This window comes from Leptodactylus fuscus, chromosome 3 (assembly GCF_031893055.1).
Source record: "Leptodactylus fuscus isolate aLepFus1 chromosome 3, aLepFus1.hap2, whole genome shotgun sequence".
NCBI lineage: Eukaryota > Metazoa > Chordata > Amphibia > Anura > Leptodactylidae > Leptodactylus > Leptodactylus fuscus.
Window position 1 is genome coordinate 130861273 of NC_134267.1, and position 14726 is coordinate 130875998.

At 42.3% G+C, this 14726-nt stretch overlaps 1 protein-coding gene across 1 annotated transcript in view; it reads left to right on the forward strand.

Annotated features, from left to right (window-relative positions):
- Window positions 1-14726, forward strand: part of COL9A1 (collagen type IX alpha 1 chain) — a 127400-nt gene that overhangs the window by 53250 nt on the left and 59424 nt on the right. Inside the window, exons 11-12 of the mRNA XM_075269540.1 lie at window positions 12834-12887; window positions 14453-14488. Of these exons, the coding sequence (XP_075125641.1) occupies window positions 12834-12887; window positions 14453-14488 (90 nt within the window). The remainder of the gene's footprint in view (window positions 1-12833; window positions 12888-14452; window positions 14489-14726) is intronic.

Consider the following 14726-nt stretch of genomic DNA (forward strand, 5'->3'; position numbering starts at 1 on the left):
GTAACCACAGTTGAAAATGCTGGCGGCGGAAAAATGAAGAGGAATTCCTCTTCATTTTCTGCTGTGTGAACATAGCCTAAGCGTATTGCTTAGTGACTTATACTTAAAGTATTTAAATTGTGTACTAAGTTTTGTAATGTACATGCAAACATACTGAAGGCATAATAGGATCCCAGACTGAAGATGATCGCAATAAACAAACCCTAAACCCTCTTTCACACGACCGTACTTTTGATTCACAGTTGTGGATTAAAGTACAGACACATTAATTTTTATGTAGTATTGTAGTAGCTGTAGTATTTGCAACTGTGTGTCTGGGCCATAGTGAAGAGTCTCAATATGGAGCACCTGTCTGTATTTGGGGCTCGGTCCAATCAATTCAATGTATGGGTTAGTGAAAAGCACGGATGACATACGGATACCAATCTGTGTGTCATCTGTGGTGTTTTTACTGACTCGTACACTGCACAGTCATGTGTAGGAGGCCTTAAAGGAATGCTCTACCTAGAAAAGATTGAGTAAAGTAAAATAAACATAGAAAGCAAATATATATTCACTGATACTTATATGTAGCATTGGACTTTTCTGCTATCTTCTGAAACAGTCATGTACAAATCTACCAGAGAAGCCGTTACCACTATAGAATTCTCCATGGTTTACAAAGAGGTGGTAATTATCTACAGGGGGCAGGGTTTAGTTTTGCTTGTGCCATCTACAGGTGTTTCCCAACCTTCCAGAAGGGACATTCTGTAGTTGCCTACAAACAACAGGAGGGGATGATAAAATGAGCAGATTTTTTCTCTTTGCCATTGTTATTTTAGCAATGCAGAAAAGAGGTGAAATAAAGAAACACAGCTTTTCAAATCTTATGCTGCATGTACAGATATAGCAGAGCTCAACTGGTCATGTAACCTAATGTAAATGTAGAATTACATACAGTCCTGCAGAATGCCAAGGGTAGCACAACACACTTTACCATAAACTTGGTGCTGCCGCTTTGTATATGTTCGTGTTTTAACAGCTGCAGTTACTAAGTAAAGCCATATGGTTCCTGCAATAGCTAAATCTGCTAAGGATACAAGCTAGTAAACTAAACAAATAGGACAGATTGGATTCTACACTACTGCATTCTTACAATCGACGCTCAGGCAAACATGATCACAAGGGGATTTCATCAGGGACGTAATAAGCCTAAGGCCGGGTTCACACGATGTATTACTGAGTCTCATATTAGACCATCATATTGATACAGGAATAGGTTAGGTAGAGATTGGTTTTGTTCCCCTTTTATGTATGATATTGAAATAAATGTCATAAAGGCAACCTGTTATCTCTCCTGTCATGTCTATTTTAGGAAATCTTTATATTCTTCGATACATAAAATTAATTTTCATTAGAAGTATGTATTGTGACAAATGGGTGTTACAATGTAGGATTGTGTCCCTAAACACTCTGACAGTTTGTGCACTTGATTTTAACAGTGTTAGATCTTATTCGCATTACCGTTCTGCTATTAATGGACCTTATATTTTTGAAAAACGGCCATACTTGTCCAATTTTGATAGTTCTTGTATACCGTATTTGTTCTGTGTCCATTTGCTCCTTTTTGAAATATCCCATTTATTCATACATTTCCAAGAGGAATATCAGAGGATTACCACAATGCAAGGTTATTCGAAAATATGCTCCAGAATTCTTATTTGATGAATAGGTATTTTCTTCAAGAGTGGTGACACATCCAATTCAGTCTCTGCGGATTTGTTTCTGAATGTTTTTACAATTGAAAATCACTTTTGTCCCTGTGGTTGGAGATATTTTTGAGGCAGGTTTGCAGATTACCAGGTTACAGATGTGTACAGAGATTTGTGCGTGAAGATAACAGAGATGACTAAATGATGTAGTTGATGCATTTACTGTTTTACTGTGTACTTTACAGTGCATGTCATTTTTTATTACTCTATGTACATGTAGTGCTGCGGTTGCCCATTAGATGGCACTCAGGTTGTGTCGTTCTCTTCTTGTCTGGTTTGTCATGGTCTTGAGCTTGGTAACTGGTCTTTTGAGACTCTTCCTGTTACTCATCTAGATTATATATATTTCAGTTTTTAGACAACAGTGATATTTGTTATTTTTTTTAGCCAAGTTCTCTTACTCGTGAGTTATTTTTAAAGTGTGCCTGATGACCTTGGGTTACTGTAGAAAATCCAGAAAATCCACACCAGCAGTTCCGTATGCGGCTGACATTTCAGCTAATTCTGTCCATATTTTCTGGACATGTTGATTAATACTCTCTTACTGTAAACTATTGGATTTTATCATAGAAATATTCAGTCAGTTTAATATGATTATTTCATGTTAACATCTTCTGCATTATAGATGTCCAACTGGCTTCTGGCAAAATGCTCTCTGGTATTTTACCTAAAGCCCTAGTATTTTAGTGGTAAAAATATTGTAAATCTGTACAAATGCAACCTATATAGTAAACTTCTCTATGCTTACTAAATGTTACATTTGTAATACGTAACTCCCAACCTTCAAAGAACAGAAAGAGGGACAAAATGTGCGCCGTGGCAATTGTAGCTCCACCCACTTCTATGTTGGCTCCGCCCATTCTAATCCATTTTTCTTTGTGCTCCCACACAGTATAATGCTCCTACAGTCAACCTAACATTATAAAGGGACACTAAACTGTAGGAATAGCTGGAGGGTAACATTAAACTGGGGGCAACTAGAGGTGGACATGTTGCCTCCAGTTTACTGTCCCTTTCAAATTGCCCCCAGCTTAATGTCTCCATCCAGTGACCCCCATTTTTTAATGTCCCCCTCCAGCTATCCTCAATTTAATGCCCCTCTTAATCTCCCCCTGTTTAATGTCCCCACCCCTCCATTTGCCACCAGTTTAATGCCCCCCCTTCATCTGTTGCCAGTTTAATGTTCCCCCTTCATCACTGCAGACCAGTTTCATGCCTCCCTACATCTGTCCCCATTTTCATGTCCACCCTATGCTTGCCCCCAGTTTCATGTCCCCCCTTCACCTGCCTCCAGTTTCATACCCCCCTTCATCAGCCTCCAGTTTAATGTGCCCCCTTAATTTGCCCCTAGTTTCATGTTCCCCTTAATTTGCCCCCACAGTTTAACATAAACAACACTGATACTCACCTCTCCTCGCTCCCCTGCCACTGTGTTGGCAGTCTCTTCTCCTGGAGCTTTCTAGGAGCTATATGCATGATGTGAGTGACGTCATCACATTGCACCTACAGCAACCTGGGGCCGTAGTGCACAGGGAACAGAACAGAGAAGCAGGAGCTGTCCGCAGATAGCTCTGCTTCGTTCGCTATTGAAGTCAAGTCATATGCGTCCTCCGAACACAGATGAGTTGAATCCAGGACATACCTCCTGCTGACCGGGACTGCGGGATATGACCCACAATCCGTGACCGTCCCACAGAGTTCGGGACAGTTGGGAGGTATGGTAATATAGTGTATTTTTATACTAATGTAGCTAACAAATAGAAATTCTATTCACACGCAGATACGTGGCTATAGGGAATGCAGAGATAGTGGTTGCTTCTAGGCCCTGGACCCTGAGGGAACCCTAAAAGTCCCTCTCTACATAAAATTTATGATTATTCTAAGAGACACAAGGTAGGCCCCATTACAGAGTTTCCATCGGGCCTAGAAGTTTCAAGTGGCACTTCTCTTCACACGTATGCAGTGCAAGATCTTGGACATATGTACAGTAACCAGCTGGCTGAAATAATAAGTAACTCTTTTCATAAGACTTAGACCCATTTAAGGGGATAGTCTAATAAATAGAAGTTACCCTTTATCTGAAGGATAGTTGGAGACTTTCTGATTGCAGAGGTCTGGCTGTTGAGACCCCCACTCTTCATGAGGACAAAGAGAACAGAGAGTTTGTATGAAGTGGCATTCATCTCATTGGGAACCACTGGAGATAGTCAAGCGCTGTATTATGGTTATTTCTGGTGGTTCCCATTTAAACGGATCATACTGTATATAGAAACACCCCAGTTCTCATGATCAGTGGGAGTCCCAACCATTAGACTCCGAGTACACAGGAAGTTACTTCTTGTCACCGGAATACACCTGTAATTGTTTTGGAAACTTTTTTTTTTTTATTCATACAGATGCATTTTTGGATACAACACAGCTTTTTTAATGTGATTTGGTAATAGATCAGTTTAGAAAATGTTCAGGAGAGGTTGAAGAGAAGTTGGGGCACTGAATCATCAGAAGGGCTCAGTGAATAGAACTGTGCAGCTTGCTAGATGTAGTATGTATCAATGTCAAGGAGACAGAAGCAACACTAATAAAATAAGCAATCTTTATTATAAATGCACATAAAAATAGTTACATTATACAACACATAAGACAGGGGACCAATACTTCAATGGTAAAACTTGTGGTAAGTAGTAGAGATGAGCAAGTACTGTTCGGATCAGCCGATCCAAACAGCACGCTCCATAGAAATGAATGGATGCACCTGGTACTTCCGATTTGACGGCGGCCGGCTGCTTAACCCCCTGCGTGCCAGCTACGTCCATTCATTTCTATGCGAGCGTGCTGTTCGGATCGGCTGATCCGAACAGTACTCGCTCATCTCTAAGTAGTGACAAATGTAGAAATAAAATGAAGGGTTAAAGTAACCTGTATATATTACAATGAAGGGACACACATACTACTGTTGTAATAAAGGGTGAAACAACCCCAAATGTGAAACAGCCACAACAACAGGAGTAAATCGAAAAGTTACAAACAAAAACCCAAGTTCAAGATACTAACATCATGGAGTCACATACCACCAGACTTTAGTATTCTTTCCTTTTTAAGACAAAACAGCAACATGTTATCAGTAGTCAAAAACATAAGCGTATGGAGAATATGGGGCAGACTTATTAATCCTGTATCTGTCTTATCATTACTGCTATAATTTGTAGGTGGTGAGATATGATATTGTATTATTCCAAAGTATGTTGTTCTACAACCTATACTTACAATTTAAACTTAATGTTAACAATTTATTTTAACCAGTAGGTAGAGAAATAATACATACAATGTAAGAGGTGGGGAAAGTTTTCTTGGAAGACCTTGCGATATCAAAGCCCACATCAATTTCCAGACTCTGTTAGTATAAACATGTCTTTCCCAGTGTGAAGAGAGGACTGTATAATAGGAATCGGAATCTCTGTGCATTACTGACATTTAGGTCTTTTAAATGTGTCATTTTACTATGTGCATTACACTTTACCTAGCTCACAATTATTTGAAGGCCCTTACTTTTACCTCTGAACTCATTTTTTACAATAAAACACGGTATCATCTTTCATGAAATGTCAGAATTGTGAATGCTTTTACCTCCAGGAGGCACTTTTTCAATATTTAAAGGTCATAACATTATGCTGAGTGGTTACAATACTTTTGTAGATATTGTAAGGTGCAGGAATAGGTTTTAAAAGACATAAGGGGAGTATTAGGGTGAGTTCACACAAGGAGCGTAAAGGCGGATTTTGGCACCAAGAGTGACGCGGGGAGCCATGTCACTCTCGGGCCAAAACCCCCCTGCCATGACTGTAGCGGCTTCCGACAGTCGCTCCTTCCCCTTCCGGAGTAGGCTCAAATGAATGGGCCGACTTCAGAGGTTGCTGCCGCGAGGCGGATGCTGCAGCTCAACGAGCCACGGAATCCGCCTGAAGAAAGGGCAGCTCGCTTCTTTTTTCCCTGAGCGGCAACTTGCCGCTCACGGAAAAAAGAAGCCTGGTGGTCTCCATAGACCATCATTGTGAGGGGGCGGATTATGACGTGGATTACGTGCCATAATCCGCCCCCTCTGTGCCCGTGTGTTACGATACTGGTGATACAGCTGGAATCCAATAGCCAGGAAGGACGGCAGACACAGCGGAGTAGGAGACTTGGTCGATGGATAGCCAGAGGTTGGTGCACAGAGCGGGTAGTCGGGTGAAGCCAGGAGTCGGTACACGGAGCGGGTAGTCAGATGAAGCCAGGAGTCGGTACACAGAGCGGGTAGTCGGGTGAAGCCAGGAGTCGGTACACGGGGCGGGTAGTCAGATGAAGCCAGGAGTCGATACACGGAGCGGGTAAGCAGGAGAAGCCAGGAGTCAGTACACGGAGCGGGTAAGCAGGAGAAGCCAAGGTATACTGAGCAAGAATACCTCAGAGCTAGAGGACTGGGAACAAACACAATACTCAAGCATTGTTTATAATATGCTCTGGCTATATATAGGGCCAAACAGGAAACAAGATGGCCGCCAACAGGAAACAAGATGGCCATGGTCATGAAGCAATACTCGCCATATTAACTGTGGGCAAGAGTCAGGGAACAGCAGCCTCCAGTGGTGGGAGTAGTAATGACATTTGAATAGCGGCCACCAGTGGAGATCCTTGGAACAGCATCTTCACATGATGATGAAACACAGGTTCTAACACACAGATTCTGACATTACTCCCTCCTTTAACAGCGGCCTCTGGACGCTGTTTGACCTGGCTTGTCTGGATATCTTTGGTGGAATTCTCTAATCAAACGAGGAGCATTGATGTTGCTGATGGGCTCCCATGAATTTTCTGAAGGACCGTATCCCTGCCACTGTATTAAATATTGCAGACGGTTTCTGAAGATCCTAGAATCCAGGATTCTCTCAACCACGTAGTGTTCTTCTCCAGCAACTTTAATGGGACCCGGAGGAGGCAACAGACGACCTGGAAAAGGGTTAGGAACAACTGGTTTCAATAGTGAAACATGAAATACTGGATGTATCTTCATTGTCCTGGGGAGTTGGAGACGGAAAGCCACAGAGCCTACTTGTGTTGTTATCTTAAAAGGACCGATAAACTTCTGTCCCAGTTTTACTGATGGTACATTGAGCTTTAAGTTTTTAGTAGACAGCCAAACTTCATCCCCTATCTGGAAGGTCGGAGAAGGTCTGCGTAATCTATCAGCTGTCTTCTTATACTTCTCTTGAGCAAGTTTCAGAGTCTCTTTTAACATCTTGAGATTTTGCTGTAATGCTTGGATTCTATCGGTGACTGCAGGAATGAAGGTTTCTATCGGAAAGTTAGGAAGAATATTGGGGTGGTAACCTAGATTTGCAAAAAATGGAGTTTGTTTCGTTGATGCATGCTGTGAGTTGTTGTACGAGAATTCTGCCACAGGAAGTAAATCGAACCAATCGTCCTGCAGATGACATGTATAACATCGTAGGTATTGTTCCAAGGTCTGATTGGTGCGCTCTGTTTGTCCATTAGACTGAGGGTGGAAGGCAGATGATAGATTAATATCGATATTTAATGCCGTACAAAAACTTCGCCAGAATCTTGAGGTAAATTGTACTCCACGATCTGAGACAACCTTATCAGGCACTCCATGAAGCCGAAAAATATTGTGAATCACAAGATCAGCTGTCTCCTCAGCTGAAGGTAATCCAGAACAAGGGACAAAATGTGCAGCCTTAGTGAGACGATCCACCACCACCAGAATGGTATTCTTCCCCTTCGAAACTGGCAGATCAACGATAAAGTCCATAGAAATTGATCCCCAGGGGCGAGATGGAATTGGTAAGGGCTGCAACAACCCCATAGGTGAAAAGCGTGGAATCTTATTCATTGCACAGGTACTGCAAGATGTCACATATTTCTTCACATCCCTGAGATGATCAGGCCACCAAAAGAAGCGGGATAGGAATTCTTGTGTCTTCTGCACTCCCTTATGACCCCCTATCTTGGAGTCGTGAATTAGTTTTAAGACTTCTAGTCGTACTGCTTCAGGAACATAGAGACGGTCCTCATGGATCCACACCTTGTTCTTGAAGACTAATGATAAATCATTGGGGGGATGTGCCAAGACTGGGTCACTTGTATAGGCTTCTCTTATCTTCCCCAGCAGGTCTGTGTTATGGATCACCCCAAAGAATCTTGATTCAGGGAGGATAGTCTTTGGTGGCTCTGCAGGAGAGGATTCAGTGGAAAACATTCTAGATAAGGCGTCGGCCTTACCATTCCGAGAACCAGGCCTGTAGGAAATTAAGAAATTAAACTGATTCAGGAACAAGCTCCATCGGGCTTGACGAGGACACAGACATTTGGCAGATCTGACAAATTCTAAATTGCGATGGTCAGTTAAGACCACTATTTGCTGTGTTGCGCCCTGTAAATGATGTCTCCATTCTTTGAAAGCGGCTACGATCGCTAGGAGCTCCTTGTTTCCTACATCATAATTCTTTTCTGATGAGGTCAGGCGTCTTGAGAAGTAGGCACAAGGGTGTAGCATGTCTTTTTCCCCAACTCTTTGTGACAAAATGGCTCCAATTGCACAATCCGAGGCATCCACTTCGACAATGAATGCACGTTCCGGATCAGGATGTATCAGTATGGGAGCTGTTGTAAATTTTGTCTTTAGCTGAGAGAAAGCTTCTTGTGCCTGTGTGGACCAGACGAAGGCTGCTCCCTTCTTTGTTAATCGGGTAATTGGTGCAATTATCTCCGAAAAATGTTTGATAAAACGTCTATAAAAATTGGCGAATCCCACAAACCGTTGCACCTCCTTCACATTTTTGGGAATGGGCCAGTCCATGATTGCTTGAACTTTACTAGTGTCCATGCATAATCCTGAAGGAGAGATTACATAACCCAGAAACTGTATTTCCCTTTGATGGAATTCGCACTTCTCTAGCTTGATGCAGAGTTGGTTGTCCCTCAAACGTTTCAGCACGGTCTTCACGTGATTTTGATGTTCTTCTAACGTGTTGGAAAAAATTAGAATATCATCAAGGTAGATGACAACAAATAAGTCTAGTAAATCTCTGAAAAGGTCATTGACAAAGTGTTGGAAGGTTGCCGGTGCATTACAAAGACCAAAGGGCATGACCATGTATTCAAAATGCCCATATCGTGATCTAAACGCTGTCTTCCATTCATCCCCTGGTCTAATACGAATAAGATTATAGGCTCCTCGGAGGTCTAGCTTTGTGAATATTTTTGCCTGATGGACTCTCTCCAGCAACTCAGGAATCAATGGGAGGGGATAACGGTTCTTAATGGTAATTTTATTCAGCTCCCTGTAGTCGATGCATGGTCTAAGGGAACCATCCTTCTTTTTAACAAAAAATATGGGTGCGCCTGCTGGTGATGAAGATGGACGAATAAATCCCTTTGCCAAATTCTCATCAATGTATTCCTTGAGAGACTTCAGTTCTGGTTTGGCTAAAGGATAGATGGTTCCAAAAGGTATAGCCGCACCTGGTAACAACTCCACCGGACAGTCATAATCGCGGTGTGGCGGGAGTTTGTCAGCATTCTTCTTATCGCAGACATCAGCGAATTCTGCATATATGGATGGCAATCCTGTAGTTGATTGAGGATTCTCCTCTGGCTTGCTCTGGGGTTGTTCCGAAAAACACTCCTGTTGTAAAGACTCAGATGGGAAGGATATTTTCTTAGTCTCCCAATCAATTATAGGGTTCTGTGTACGCAGCCATGGCAATCCCAAAATAATAGGGAAGTGTGGAGATGAAATTAGAAGGAAAGATAGGACCTCATGGTGATTAAGCTCCATGACCATCTCCAGGGGTTCGGTCTCATGATCAACTGGTCCTGAGTTCAGTGGAGACCCATCCACAGTTTCCATAACGATAGGAGACCGCCTTTTTTGCAGTTTCACCCCATGTCTTCTGGCAAAGTCAATGTCCATAAAGTTACCGTTAGCTCCAGAATCGACCATAGCTTGTGTGGATATCCACTGGGAGTTGGCTAGGAATTTTACAGATATAACACAGTGGGAGTCCTTGTTCTCCTTTCCTATACCAGGTGCGATGGAGCGGGTAACTGCAACCACAGGTGAAACATGTTCAGAGCACACAGATTCCTCATCTGAAAATTCTGGTTCGACCATAGCGGCAACAGTCTTGCGCCCCCGGTGGGGACAATTAATGAGGAAGTGATCATTCTTTCCACAATAGAAACATTGATTCTCTCGAAGCCTACGTTCTCTTCTTTCAGCATTTTCACGTCTCTGCATGCTGTCTACTTGCATCAGCTCTACTCCGGATTCCTGGTACCCTTTCTCCTGGGAGTCTCTGGTAGCTGGAGCTGAAACAGAAGTATAGCTGTTATTATTACGGAACCACAAGGAGCCCCATCTCTCCTGTTTACGTTCAGCCAATCTAGTGTCAATCCGGATACAGTGTTGTACGAATTTATCCACCTCAGTGGGGGCTTCAGCACGTGCCAACTCATCCTTTATTGTCCCAGAAAGTCCATTTCTGAAGATTGTAAGCTTAGCAGCATCATTCCATTTAGTGTCAATTACCCACCTCCTGAATTCCAAGGCATATTCAGCTACTGAGCGTTTGCCCTGGCGTAGTGCTAGTAAAGTCGCCTCTGCTGTAGCCACTCGGTTGGGGTCGTCAAACACTTCACTCATAGCTGCCAGGAAGTCTTTTAAATTATTCAGCCGAACATCGTTTGTCTCGATGAAAGGGCTAGCCCAGGCTAATGCCTTATGTGTCAGGAGCATGATGACGCACAAAACCTTGGATCGGTCTGTGGGGTAATGCATGGGATGAGCTTCAAAAAAGAGTTGGCACTGATTGAGGAATCCTCGAAATTTATCTCGGTCCCCACCAAACCTAAAGGGTGGAAGTGGCAGAGTGGGAAGGGCAGATGCTGTTCCACCACGCTCTTGGGACTCCAGTTTGACCACGCGGTCAGTTAGATCACGTACCAATTCCTGCAAGTTTTGGATGGCTTGTCCATAAACTTGAATGTGGTGTGTAGTCTGATTTTCCAAGGCCGTATGTTTAGTCTTGAAGTCACGCACCTCACTATGAAGCTTGGACAGTGTACCGTGCATCTGGTTCACACGGTCCTCCAGACTCTTAATCCCGGCGGATTCCATTATTAAGGCTTGAGTATCCTGTTACGATACTGGTGATACAGCTGGAATCCAATAGCCAGGAAGGACGGCAGACACAGCGGAGTAGGAGACTTGGTCGATGGATAGCCAGAGGTTGGTGCACAGAGCGGGTAGTCGGGTGAAGCCAGGAGTCGGTACACGGAGCGGGTAGTCAGATGAAGCCAGGAGTCGGTACACAGAGCGGGTAGTCGGGTGAAGCCAGGAGTCGGTACACGGGGCGGGTAGTCAGATGAAGCCAGGAGTCGATACACGGAGCGGGTAAGCAGGAGAAGCCAGGAGTCAGTACACGGAGCGGGTAAGCAGGAGAAGCCAAGGTATACTGAGCAAGAATACCTCAGAGCTAGAGGACTGGGAACAAACACAATACTCAAGCATTGTTTATAATATGCTCTGGCTATATATAGGGCCAAACAGGAAACAAGATGGCCGCCAACAGGAAACAAGATGGCCATGGTCATGAAGCAATACTCGCCATATTAACTGTGGGCAAGAGTCAGGGAACAGCAGCCTCCAGTGGTGGGAGTAGTAATGACATTTGAATAGCGGCCACCAGTGGAGATCCTTGGAACAGCATCTTCACATGATGATGAAACACAGGTTCTAACACACAGATTCTGACACCGTGTGAACTAGCCCTTAGGGTTTGTTCACACAGCAAAGACCGCAGCGCTTTACAGTCCCTGCAAAGTGGATTCTAGCGACTCCCATCCACACATTGTGGAAAAATACCTGCAGTGGACATACTGAGATTTCCAAATCCGTTGTGGTTTTGGAAATTGCAGCATGTCAATTATACATATGGAAACGCCAATGGTTTACCTATAGGTATAATGGAAGTTGATAGGTTTCTTCTGCGGGAAAAACCACGATGCGTGCTATTTTCCTGCAGTGCTTTTTTTGCTGCAGCCTTAAAACCAAACTCAAAGTCTGCCTGCCATTTATTTTAATGGTTGTCAGAGGCAGACATTTTTTTTTTTGATGATTTTTTTTTTAGCTAGCAGAAAAAAGGAGCACCTTATCTGTTCTTTGGGTTGGTTGCATTCGAAAATCCTGCTGAATTCAATCGAGATTGTGGAGCTTTTTAAAGCTTTAAACAAAAAAAAAAAAAATCAAAAACTTCCAATGTCTATTTTATATTATTGTAGTAGAATTTTAAATGATTGACCAAATTCCTATGTGTTAACATCCCTTAAATGCCTCACTGTGTCCCATGTTAGTGTTTTTGAGTCTTTCTGGTCAATAATAAGGATTGTATGATGGGACCTTGATAGTTTGGCATGTGGCCTTTGTATATGTGTAGAGAATTTGATATTCTGCATCGAGATGTTTTGTGTATTTTTATTGCATACTGTATGCAGGGTTGTACCATTTATATTAATATATCAGTAGGTCTATATCATGGGTACTTGAGGGGGGCTATTGCATAACATGGTTGGTATCTGTACATATTTGCAGTTTATTATCTAAATAAAGAATATGCATTTTTCTTTATTGGATGTACAGTGTATGCTTTTCATCTGCTTTTTTTACGGTGTTATTGGTTTTGACACTTTGAGGTCAGCAATCTGGAAAATAAGTATCATATAGCTCTACTAATAGAGCTGTTCTATCATACTTTTATTTCTTTAATGGAGCCTTTACATGACACCTCATTTAAGCACATTATTGTATAAGTTTACCTTGCATAGACAGACTGTAGTAAGCTTTTGCTTTCTAGACTTGTCAATGTTGTCATGGAAAAATGCAATGCTAAAATCTATTTATCTGTCTGATCATCATTCCCTAAACACTTTGTTCCATATTTTAATAATGTCCATTGCTATATTTTTACTCTGATTTTTAAATTGTCCAAATGATGGAGACAATAACTGAAATATGGATTGTTACAGGGACTGACCGGACCTGAAGGAAATTCTGGGCCTCCTGGACCAAGAGGTCAAAAGGTGGGTATATCAGAAGCCTAGGATTATTTGTGATAAAAAGTAGAAAATAATACATATTACTCTGGAGGTTCTTCTCTTATATTGCTCTCTTGAAGGAATTTCCTTTTTTTTTTTCTGAAAAACTAGCACATTTAGCATATTATTTAGGATTAAATGATGAACACCATGACAGAAATCCAAAGGATCCCATTAATAGTCAATAATATCATGTAACAGATCCAGAAAAGACTAAGTTTTAGCACTGATGGGAACTGAGCCTTACTATGATTATGACTGTATGTGTAACAAATTGATGAAAGACAATGATACAAACCCAATAAAAAATGGGTTTAATTATATATATATATATGTATCTCATATATGGAAAAGAAGGGTAGTGGCCTAACAGTTTCTTGACAGAAGTCGAGGGTGTACAGGGGGATCTCCTCACACACAATATAATACTCTCCAAAGTGCCACCAGCAAAGTATAGTCGCCCTCAGTGACCCCCACACAGTAAAATATCCTATTATTCCCCCCAAAAGTATAATAGTTCTGCTCATCCCCCAGCCCCCAAACACTATAATACCCCCATCTCCCACACAGTATAATTCCCCCAGCCCCCACATAGTATAATACCCCCAGCTCCCACACAGTATAATTCCCCCAGTCCCCACATAGTATAATACCCCCAGCTCCCACACAGTATATTTCCCCCAGCCCCCACATAGTATAATACCCCCAGCTCCCACATAGTATAATACCCCCAGCTCCCACATAGTATAATACCCCCAGCTCCCACATAGTATAATTCCCCCAGTTCCCACACAGTATAATTCCCCCAGCCCCCACATAGTATAATACCCCCAGCTCCCACACAGTATAATACCCCCAGCTCCTACATAGTATAATTCCTCAAGTCTCAACACAGGACATGCCTCAGGTAGTGAACAGTGAGTATGCATCTCAGTACCCAGTGCTCTTAGGACTCCCCACTTCTTTCCCTACTCCACACTACATCAGAGCAAGGCTAGCACACAGAGAAGGAATGAGGAGTCCTAGGAGTTGGGAGTACACAGAACTGTACTCACTGATTTCCTCGGCCCCGCTGATAAGCAATGATTGATAGGAGAACTCATTGCTTACCAGCAGGCCCAGCAACCAATGAGCATCATTTAGAAAGTAGTGGTGGGCCATGTTCAATAGTGGAAATGGTTTTATCTGTGAAACTATCCCACTGTGTAAACTCCTAACTGTAGTAAGTATGGAGTTAGTTGGAATGAGTGGAATTAGCTGGGATTCAATTCATAGTGTAAAATCCTGATATATAATTATAGTAGAAACTGCATTCCAGTAATACATTCACATTTCCACATTCGCCAGATGCCAGCAGGCTTACTTAACTATCCACTGTGGACTGCAAGCTGGTGATGGATTTCTTCTCTATATTTCCAACCCTCCTGCTAATGAATTGAACAAGTCTGGTAGAAAATATACATCACACAATAATTGCTGTTGTGGATATTGTAAAATTCTGTTTCCAGTCATTAATACGCACTTTAACTTAATACATTTTATTTTTTCAGGGTGAGCCTGGATTGCCAGGTTCTCGTGGTTTGTCGGTAAGTAAAATTCACAGCTTCATAAAAATATCTTTCCTGTTCCATTGGTGAAACCACTTAACATTAAGAAAACCTGGGACACAATAAAAATATAGTTACAGTGAATGATCCTGAGCACATATAGTAATAATATATCGGCGTAGATGTACAAAACAATGTAAAACAATATATAGTTACCATAGGTGAAATGGATGGCTTGTATTATAGTCCGGAGCTGCAGTCACAAATTTACAGGCTT